The sequence below is a fragment of the Schistocerca americana genome, chromosome 6 (genome assembly GCF_021461395.2).
Source record: "Schistocerca americana isolate TAMUIC-IGC-003095 chromosome 6, iqSchAmer2.1, whole genome shotgun sequence".
Taxonomy (NCBI): Eukaryota; Metazoa; Arthropoda; class Insecta; order Orthoptera; family Acrididae; genus Schistocerca; species Schistocerca americana.
This window is the reverse complement of record NC_060124.1, coordinates 186292491-186304229: the sequence shown is the minus strand read 5'-3', so window position 1 is coordinate 186304229 and position 11739 is coordinate 186292491. Positions and strand designations below refer to the sequence as shown.

Sequence of the window (11739 nt, the reverse complement as noted above, 5' to 3'; positions counted from 1 at the left end):
ATTTCTCAAAAACTACAAATGATAGAAACACAATTCAAACGGTCCTTCACTCAATATGAGTACCAAATGTTACACAACAAATATCAAAACTGTACCTCAATATGAGCACCATTTGTTACACGACAAATATCAAACCGGTATCTCATTTCTTGCCACACACGACGCAACTGGTCTTTAGTTACCGAATTCACGGCCGCAACAATTCGATGTCGTACCTCTTGAAGAGTAGCGGGCATAGGTGGGACATAAACACAGTCCTTTATGTACCCCCACAAATAAAAATCGCAGGGAGTAAGGTCTGGTGACCTGGGAGGCCACAGACGATGACATTGATCTTGTGCTCCTGCTCTTCCAATCCACCGTCCTGGAATGGTGTTATTTAGGTACCGTCGTACAGGTTCAGAGAAGTGTGGTGGGGCGCCATCTTGCATGAAGATGAAGTGATTTGAATCTTCCTGAAGTTGAGGAAATAGCCAGTTTTCTAACATGTCCAGGTAAATGGTTCCTGTGATAGTTTTCTCCATGAAAAAGAAAGGTCCATAAACTTTGTTTACCGAAATTGCACAAAAGACGTTAACCTTTGGTGAGTCTCTTTCATGTTGAATAACGTCCCTCGGAGTTTCACTCGCCCAAATTCGTACGTTATGCCGATTAACTTTACCAGAAATGTGAAACGTTGATTCATCTGAAAAAATTAATCGTTCGGCAAAATTGTCCTCTTCCATGTCCTGTAGAATTGCAGTTGAAAATTCGAACCTTTTGTTGTGGTCGTCAGGACGCAATGCTTGCAATAACTGCAGTTTGTACGGCTTCATGTGCAGACGGTTACTCAGAACGCGCCATACCATTGTTTTAGACATGTTTAGTTCGTGACTTGCCCGTGCCGTGGATTTTCTAGGGCTCCTTTCGTAAGCTGCACGGACACGCTCGACATTTTCATCCGATGTGCGTGGACGACCCGTGCTTTTTCGCTTGCAGATGCAACCATCTTCTACGAATCTGTGATGCCACTCATAAATTTGCTTATGACGAGGCGGCTGTTTGTTGAATTGACGGCGGAATGCACGTTGCACACCAACAATGGACTCTAACTTTGCAAATTGCAGCACACAAAATGATCGTTCCTGTGGTGTCGTCGCCATTTTCCTACAAACAAACGCCAGCGCCACTGCGGATTTGCATGGAACTTCTGCGCGGACCATTGAAAAACTTTGAACCTTTCTCTGACAAGAAACGTTTGAATTGTGTTTCTATCATTTGTAGTTTTTGAGAAATAAATGTTTGAAATCTGCTCTTTCTTTTTGAAACGCCCTGTATATCACCAGTGATGTAAACACATAAGTACTTCACTCTATCATAGAAGAATGTCTGAGAGAATAGCGGATAGCCTGGAGTCAGGGCAATCTAAATAAACTATGTGAATACTGGTAAATAAAAATAATGCTTGCAACAGATTTACAGAAAGGTAAATTTAACACCGGGAAACAAATAGAATTTTGTACAAAATTATCCACAGAAATGACGCAGCAAATAAGGAAAAATTATTAAATTATCCAGAGAAATGATACCACAAAAAAGGAAAAACACAAAATTCTAGGAAATCACAATCCAAGACAACCTTAAATGGGGCATGCATACAAATTCCGTAGCCTGTAAGTTGTCTGAATGCATATTTGTGATGTACATGACTATCAAATATACATAAAACTAAGTTTCATTCATTTTTCTCATCAAATTTAAACCATGGAATAGAAGAACAACATGAACCAACCGAAGCACACTACTAATACTACAGAATGAAGTTATCAGAATTATCTGTGGTGCCAAACCTAGAGAATCATATCGAAATCTGTTGCCAAAATTAGGTGTGCTCACAATTATAGGTGTATATATAATAAAAGTTATATTGCTTGTGAAGACAATAAATCCAAACTTACACTGTGACTTACACCAGCATAATGAAAGACAAAATTACGGTACCATGTAAATATCCGCAGAACAGCTTTGCATGAAAAACATGCACTAGATGCTGGGCTGAAACTAACCAATGCCCTACCAAAAAATCTCACAGCCCTTCCTACTGGCTAATTAAAAGATCTGCCAAAAGAATTTTTACTGTTGATCCATTTTAGTCCCTAGATGAATTCTGTACCTTACTGAAAAGTGGTTTGTCAGTATGTCAAGCCCACAGTTTTTAGGTAGTTCACAAGCAATCTAATAATAATAATAATAATAAAAACATTTGTAAAACAGTTATCTGTATATTAACAAATGCAAAATGCATTAAAACGTAAAATTTCTTGTTACACATAGATCTTTAGATTGTGATTTGTAAATTGACATATTCAGAAGAAGAATCTGTACGATGTCCTGAAAATGTATTATTTCTATAGTTTATGTTTGATTATTTAATGTTTAATAATAATACTATAACTTCAAGAAATCTTTGAAGGCCAAAACTGCTTAGGCATTTCCCACTCAAATACACAGACTATAGAGAGGAGGCTGGGTGGACAACAGTTAATAAAGAGCACATGTCCAGAGCCAAACCGTTTTTGTGTCGTGTTGGAGCAGTGTGACCCTTCTCATTATCATGTATAGCCATCTAATGCAGCAAAAATAGCAAATAAAGTGTTGTGATATGTGAATACTTATGATAGAATGAATTTTATCCTAATAACTTCTGAGTAGGGAATGCTCTGCATTCTGAGAGCTGGAAGTTAAGTATTGAATGAAACTCATTCCAGAAAACAACTTTTCATTAGTATCATTTAATGAAATCGAAAACCTGGAAAAATGTTCAATATATACTACCTCTAATATGGATTTTTTTCCTTATATGTACACTCTACGGAAGATTAAACCAGTGAATCCAGCAAGAAACGATAAGTAGAAGTTGACATGTCCTCCAGTGCACAGCATATGACAGCGACAGAGAGATAAGATGTGCTTGATCTGAATGCAGACAACTCTATCATCATCATCACAGCAAAAAAGGTCCTGAAATTGTGGAACTTGAGTATAGGGAATATCTATGCAAGGAATAAGGAAACAGATTTTCACAAACTGATCCTTCCATCCACACTGAGCTACAGAAAATCTTTAACAGCTTGACTCTTATAACAACTGCCACTGACCTTGGCCCACCTGATCCACACAACACAAGAGAGCAGAATGACAACTATTTTAGTATTTAATAGTTCTTCCTCCAAATGCCCAGTCACTCCAACCCAACATGCCAAATTTACCGTACCACATAAAACACATCAACTGTTTACTGCAATGACTCAAATCCATTTTTAGAACTCTTCTACCTGAAATTTTCCTTATTACCATTTATGTGACTTCTACGTACACCAGCATCCATATACACGTAACCCTTCTGCCCATCAAAATAGCATCCCCCAATTTTCTTCTTCTTCCTCTTCCCTTTCTTCTTCATGAAATGGTCCTGCTTATGCGAGTCATTCACAAAGCCTCTTCCAGTGGTAGAGTATCACCATCACTTTCAACAATGAATCAATCATCGCTAAATACCAGCTGGAAAGTCTCCAGAAAAATCTGTTTCTTGCCACCGTAGCCAACTTCATCCTTTCTGCATAACTGCTTCACCTACAGAGACTACAGGCTACACTATATCATGGGTTGCAAGAAAGAAGCATTCCTTAACTTCGAGAACTCTGGTATGAAATATGTTCACTGATGAAATGTTTCTCTTTTGGACTCTTGGTGAAGATGAACTACTGTACCTGCTTCACCCATAAATGGTAGTATTGGTCTCTCAGATCGTGGTGCTCTATTTTTCTGTGACAACTGACACTGATTATGTTGCAACCTCAAACATCAAGCTGAGCATTTGTCTCTGATGTGAAAATGTGGCTTTGTAATTGTTGCTACCCACTACTACAAATTTATCAAAAAGGCATCATAGGCCAGTTATACAGTTAATGTATGTAGATTCTGTGTACCTCTAATCTCTCATTTTAGAAAAAGTCATTGTTGCTTTCAACAATATTACAAGTAATAGTTCACTCTCTTAGTAAACAATCTCTGTTAAGCAGCACAAAGATGTTTCTATTTCAGTTTCAATGAAAAAGTCAAAAGAGACCCTGAATGTAAATGTGTCATGACGATGTCATCTGATGGTCCAGTTGTATTTATGACAAGCGGATGTTTAGAGACGACTATGGTTCATATGACTCCTCTGTTCCTGAAAATGATATGTTGTCATGGTCCACCGATAATACAAGAGTCTGAAATTGATGAAAATGAAAGTAAAAATAGTGAATGCCATGACAATGGGAGTTCAGATTATGGTGCAACAGAAGACGAAAACAGTTTTCCTATTGGGAAAAATAAGTGTTTCACATGGAGCTCAGAGAGACTACACAATCACAGGAAAGTGTGGGAAAGTAATGTTATAAAACTAAAAATGACAGCACTAAAAGGCAATTCCTGAAGTCTGAATAGGATTCTATGCCTGATGAAGTATGACACTTAGTTTTCAATGATGAGATAATTACAAAAATTGTTAGCTGCACAAAAACAAATCTAGGGGTACCTAGAAGGAATCAGAAAATTGTTATACCATTTGTCATCTGGACTAGAATATCCAGTCACTGTTCTCTACAGACACTAATGGCAGCAAAGATTTTCGAGGAGTATGTCCTTGAAAAGAAGTCAAGTCCTCTTATTGGTTTGCGATTTGATGACTCATCCACTCGAAAAGAAAGAGAAAAAGATCAGAAACTATACCATTTTGGAGCACATGCTTCTGTTGATGAAATATTAATTCCACACAGAAGCATGTGTCAGTTCCAAATACTCATGCCAAATACACCAGCCAAATGCTGAATACAGCTCATGTGTCTTACTGATGCTCATAATGCATATCTTCTAAATCATATACAGGGTATCCCATTTATCTTGACAACCCTAAATAACTGTTTGTCCAGATGCAAATCACAAAATGTTTCAAGCAAATGTTCTTTAGCCATCAGGGGGACATCAATCAGCATGATTGCTTTCATTGTAGCTTTGTTTCTTACAAAGATATGAACAGTGGTATGACTTTTTTAAATGGCACCCTGTGTTTTTTATTTGGTAGTTCATTTCCTCTCCTAAAGACCTATTCAAAAATGTATCACAACGTTATTAATTACATAACACAACATTGACATTGACACTCCCGGCGCTTAGTGCAGGTACTCGAGGTAATGGAACACATCCATGTGCTGACATTGACAGAGGATAAATGTAAACATAAGTAGAATGCACACCCATGATTCCATCAGCCATCGTCAGTTGAAGAGTTGTGTGAGTAAAATGTACACCAACGAAGAGAAGGCAGAAATGCTACTCATCTATGGGGAATGTAAGTTTGCAGAACAGTAATTGCAATACTGTTTTCTTATGTATGAGTACATTTAGTACAGTAGTTTAGTCCTTTTAAATATTCTTGTGTACAGTAGGCATACAGTAAAGGTTGCCCTTCCTACAAACTGCATCAGTCGACATAACGTTTCTTTTATTGTTGTTGTTGAAGGTAGGCGAAATGCTACGCAGGCAGTGGAACTGTACAGAGAGCGATATCCTGACAATAACCCAACCTTCCCAATGGATGTTTTCTCATATTGTTGCAACGCTTCAGGAAACGGGAAGTTTCAACCCATGATAACGCAATTATCGTAGCACTCACACAGACAAAGCTGCCGAAGTTACTGTTCCTGCTTTCGTTGCTATGAATCCACATGTGAGCACACAACAGCCTGAATACGAGATGGGCATTCCTAAAACCAGTGTACATTGTATTCTTACACGTCACCGGTTCCATCCTTAACATGCACACCTACATCAAAAATTGCATGGGAATGATTTACAGAATCGTGTACAGTTCTGTCAGTGGGTACAGCAGCAAATCCTTGCCAACCCAAACTACTTCTCCAATGTTCTATTTACTGATGAATGTTCCTTCTCAAACAAAGGACAGGTAAACACAAGGAACATGCATTACTGGTCCAGCAACAACCCACGATGGCTTAGACAGGTGGAACGTCAGTGTCAATGGAGAGTTAACGTCCGGTGTGGGATGCTTGGTACAACAATTAATGGTCTTTATTTTGTCATTGGTAGCCTAAACGGCACAGCGTATGCCAACTTACTCAGATGAATTCTTCCTCCTCTTCTGGATGAAGTGTAGCTAAAAACCAGAATGCTTATGTGGAATCAACACGATGGGTGTCCAGCACATAATGCCTTGTGTGCACATCGTGTTCTGAACCAAAGGTATCCTACCAGATGACTTTTCTCTTTGGGGATGCATTAAAGACATTGTCTATTGCGGTATTACAACAACTCCAGAGGAGATGCAGGAACGTATCATGCTTGCTTGTAATTCTCTTCAGTGGGCAGCACTGGAAGCAATGAATAATTCTTTCATTCAATGAGTGCACCAGTTTATCAGTATCCAGGGTCACCACTTTGAGCACCTTTGAATGTTCTAGTCCTGGGCAATGGTACAGGAGAGTCAAAGTCAATTTTGTGATATGTTTTTACTGGGTTTTCACTTGTTTTCTGACAACTCCAGCAAGTGGACGAGTTTGTGATCCCGGGCTGAAAGTCAATGTTGTGTTATGTAATTAATAACGTTGTGTTTCAGTGAATGGTACACTGTGATACATTTTTGAATAGCTCTTTAGGAGAGGAAATGAATTACCGAATAAAAAATACAGGATGCCATTGAAGAGTCATATTGCTGTTCATATCTTTGTAAAAAACAAAGATATAACAAAGGCAATCATGCTGATTGATATCCCCCTGATGGCTAAAGAACATTTGCTTGAAACATTTTGTGATTTGCTTCTGGACAAACAGTTATTTAGTATGGTCAAAATAAATGGGACACCCTGTATATACTTGGGAGAGGATACTGATGGAAAGACATTGTTAACTGATCAAGAAAAAGTTGAGCAAACCAACACAATGTGTAGTGCACCTTGCTACACCAACATTGGGAACTAATTGCAACATAATGGCAGACAACTGATTCTCATCTCTTGAACTGGTGTCTGAACTGGGAAAGAGGAAACTCAACTACAGAGGAACTCTAAGAAAGAATTAAAAAAGAGATAAAATTAAACAAAATGGCTCTTCAATACATGGTTTCACTAGTAATGCAATACTGTTGTTTTCTGTGCCTAAGAAATATAAAGCTGTGGTTCTTGTGTCATCGATGCACCACTCAAAGTACCACCTGTGATAAACAGCAAAATCTGACTTTGAAATGATAATTAAATAGACACCCTAGCTGCAAGCAGGCGTTGATACACTTCATTGGGGACATGTTGAAAATGTGTGCCCCGACCGGGACTCGAACCCGGGATCTCCTGCTTACATGGCAGACGCTCTATCCATCTGAGCCACCGCGGGCACAGAGGATAGTGCGTCTGCAGGGACGTATCCCTTGCACGCTCCCCGTGAGATCCACATTCCCAACATGTCCACAACACTACATTCGTAGTGCGCCTAATAGATGTTTGCCCATCATACTCATTACTCATGGCAGATTAATCTACCAAGTCCCGTACGAGTTCGGGCATAGCGTGTGCGTTCGCACAAGAAGGTCAAAGGCCGGGAATCCATATTTTTAACTATATATGACGGTAGCATCTGTTCCCGAAAGAACAGTTACCGTGGATGACCATGCAGCTTTGCTAGAAATGAAATGATAATTAAACAGACGCCCTAGCTGCAAGCAGGCATTGATGCACTTCATTGGGGACATGTTGAAAATGTGTGCCCCGACCGGGACTCGAACCCGGGATCTCCTGCTTACATGGCAGACGCTCTAACCATCTGAGCCACTGCGGGCACAGAGGATAGTGCGTCTGCAGGGACTTATCCCTTGCACGCTCCCCGTGAGATCCACATTCCCAACATGTCCACAACACTACATTCGTAGTGCGCCTAATAGATGTTTGCCCATCATATTAGGCGCACTACGAATGTAGTGTTGTGGACATGTTGGGAATGTGGATCTCACGGGGAGCGTGCAAGGGATAAGTCCCTGCAGACGCACTATCCTCTGTGCCCGCGGTGGCTCAGATGGATAGAGCGTCTGCCATGTAAGCAGGAGATCCCGGGTTCGAGTCCCGGTCAGGGCACACATTTTCAACATGTCCCCAATGAAGTGTATCAACGCCTGCTTGCAGCTAGGGTGTCTATTTAATTATCATTTCATTTCTAGCAAAGCTGCATGGTCATCCACGGTAACTGTTCTTTCGGGAACAGATACTACCGTGATATATAGTTAAACCTGACTTTATTTCCTTCCATAATGCCACCAAATCTGGTGTTGACACAATGGATATAAAATAATGCAAACTAGTCAACAAATCAGCAAACCAGGAGATGGCCTCCACTACTTTCTTTTTCATGATATCAGTTACCTGTGTATATAAGGAAATAACATTCGCGGCTTTGAACAAACACCAACACTGAACAGATTCAACTTCATGAAGATATTAGCAACTAATCTAATAAAAACACATATGATACAGAGGCTACACATTCCAACTATACCAACAGAAGTGAGGAAAATAATAATAGACACTTTCTGACAGCAGGATGCAGAAAGAAACATGGACCAGAGATGATTAAAAAAAAAAAAATTGCCACTATTGTCCATATAAAAATGCAGGAAAACAAATTACAAGTGCATCAAGTGTGGGACATCAAAATGCTTTGAATGTTCTAAGAAGTTGTGCAAAGAATGTGTAATGAAACTGTAACTTCTTTATGGTGACAATGCAATTTTATGAACAAGACACTACTGAACACAATGTTATATTACTATTATGTGAAATAAATTATACATCAATGTAAAAGTGGGGTATATGAAAAAGAATTTCACACAAATTCATACTTTTCTAATAAGTTTCTTTTTTTACTTAACTGTAATTTGTTGTTTAAAAACCGTTTTATTATAATTAAAAACATGAAATATGGAAAAAACTCAATACCGTATTGAAAATCTCCAAGTAAACTCAAATAAAAATTACAAGGCCTGAGAGACTGATGTTAACAATAATGTGCCAAAATTTATGTTACCATTTGAGAATTAAATCACTGAACTTATTTTCCCTGCTACAGCTTATCTCACCCACATGCAATCACTTAACTCTAGTCCCAGCACTATTAAAATGCATATCATTCAAATCAAGTTCCCACATAAACTGACTCATTTCACTTAAAAACCATCCTGTGTTTCCTGCCCAGCAGGCTATAGGGTAATGACTACCTTCAAACAAGCAGAATGCATTAATGGAAAGAGATGAACTGTCTGCATTAGACCATTCCCTGGACTTGCTCTACAGCATGAATGAAGGTACCTGAGGGAGTGGACCACCATCTAGGCAATTTGGATCCTCATTCATTAGCTTTCTTGAACTCCAGAGATGGGAGCTCATACTTCAACACATCCGATCATCCTGCTACAATCCCACACCCAACCTGTTAGCTACCTTTCCCTCTTTTCCTTCCTGTAACTCCCATCCCCTATCTCCCACCCTCAGAAGCCACAATCCTAATATTTTATTGTTTTGCTCTATTCTTCTTTCCATTTGCTTTGTTTCTTTTCCTCTTCTGTACCTATATTTGCTTCTTACTCTATTAACTCTCTTCTCAGATCTTTGAACTGTAACTGGTACAGTGCTTACTGACGTCCTGTCAAAAGGTAATGATAGTTTTTTATTTGTTTAAACTGAGCTGTAATTTCTACTTCCTGAAGACAAAACTACTGGTTAATCTATACCATTTTTGGTCTGTTTAAGAAATTTATGAATTTAATTTTCCTTTTTCAAAATTAGTTGTTTATTCTCATAAGTTAACATAACAACTAGTTGAACTTGTACAATAATCAAAGTAGTCATCACTAATAAATCATGTGTCATGTTTTTTGTGGCACCCTGTTACTGAGCTTAGTTATGTACAAAGTCAAAGAAAAAATTAAAATGGTAGAAAAGCGCACAAAAAATGCAAAGAAACGCATTAACATACAATGTACATAACAAATAAAGTTTGTTAGCATGATTTCGAACATACACCACACTACAACAACATACTAAAAATAACAAATTCTGTGTACTTTATTGACGTCTTTTCAATAATTCAATAAAGGGGAAAATTTCTCCCAGCAATTCAAGTTTAATTTTTTCCATATTATTTTTGTATTTCAATTATAAAGTATGAAAGAAATTGTAAGGTACTCCCACAATTTCTCAACTGTTTAAAAGCTCTTCAATACGTGCACGCATATGAAGGAAGTAGAAGGAGCACAGACCATGATTATAAAACTGAAAAAATAACCAAAAAGTTGAAAATTAAATCTGTAAATACTGATGAAAAAGCTGTGTGTATAGGGAAAATACAAATGTTTCAATGATTTCAAACTTCCAGTTTTTCTGGACATGAAGAGCGAATACGGAAGGAAGGGGAAATTGTAACAAAATATGTGATTATTTGGAACTGAGTCATAAAGCAGATGTATTAGTGCAATGGGATCTGAGGTATTTATCACTGTCTTTAACTTTATCTTCCGGCTTTTGTTTGTGCTGCTGTACAATAAGAATTCTGGTTTTCCACACAAGTGTAACTATATCCCCCATTTCAACCAGATCAAAAAGCCAGCTCTATATGTTCACTCTTACTTTATTTATAAAAAAACTTTACATTATAAATTGTAACACACATAGTCATTTTGCAACAACAGTTTTACTTATATTGGAATAGATGGAAAGCAAAGACACAGCAATTTTTCAAATGAAAGCTGTTGCTCTGAGCATGGAAATAATAATAATTTAGGAGGGAAATTAAAAAAGTTTAGAATCCCAGCTTTATTCCCTGGGAGTTGAAATTCACTTCCTTTGCGTCCAGCCGACACTCTTTGTTGATATGTCATAAGCAAACTGCTTTTCTTCTTTTCTTCCCCCCCCCCCCCCCTCTTCTGGTGTCTGTCACACAGTATTGCAACTCATTATTGTGCATAAAAAAGCTCAAATTGCTCTGTATTATGTTCAAACTCATGCAGTGATTTTTTCATAAATGCATAATAAAAATAAACAAATAACACAAATACACCTCATAATTACTAATACTTGTTAATCCAAAGTGACTTACATGGGATTGTCTCCAATGTAGTTTTTGTGAAAGCAGCCCTCCGTTCTAATTTGTACAGCCCGTGAAGCAGAAACAACACGGCTTTCAGACAACGATTGCATGTCGCAATATTCCTCTGGCCACGACAAACCCACAGTAAGCTCAATTCTGTTTGCACCTTGTACTTCTGTATAGGAAGCTAGATCCTTAAACTGATGGTGTAAATATCTCTGCAGAGCTCTTCTGTTTCGCCACCAGTGTTGTGAAGTGTTGAGCTCAGTGCGTGACTCCAGTGTAGATCCATTAGATACCTTACCAGAAGAAAGTAAACATGCAGAAAGACATTATAAACAGGATGCTATAAAACACAAATATTAAATAAAATTCTAATATTATAAACTGTCTTCACAAAAATGTAGGCTCTGTTTTTGCACCTGGCTATTCTGTAGAAACACTACTACATCCAAGAATCTCACAATAATGAATAATCAAGGTAGTGTTTATCGGTGCTGAGGAAGAGAGTGGCACAAAGGTTAGAAAAAAAATGAAAGACATTTCAAAATAACACAGACACTTCATTCTCTC

General features: G+C 38.1%; 1 protein-coding gene and 3 non-coding genes across 4 annotated transcripts in view; 1 reads left to right on the top strand and 3 right to left on the bottom strand.

Annotated features, from left to right (window-relative positions):
• The window catches only part of LOC124619913, a 264971-nt gene that overhangs the window by 165544 nt on the left and 87688 nt on the right, over positions 1 to 11739 (bottom strand). Inside the window, exon 7 of the mRNA XM_047146549.1 lies at positions 11176 to 11465. Within this exon, the coding sequence (XP_047002505.1) occupies positions 11176 to 11465 (290 nt within the window). The remainder of the gene's footprint in view (positions 1 to 11175; positions 11466 to 11739) is intronic.
• Trnat-ugu lies at positions 7355 to 7429 on the bottom strand. The gene has a single exon. It is a non-coding gene; the product is annotated as a tRNA-Thr (tRNA).
• On the bottom strand, positions 7796 to 7870 carry Trnat-ugu. Its single transcript has one exon. It is a non-coding gene; the product is annotated as a tRNA-Thr (tRNA).
• On the top strand, positions 8088 to 8162 carry Trnat-ugu. Its single transcript has one exon. It is a non-coding gene; the product is annotated as a tRNA-Thr (tRNA).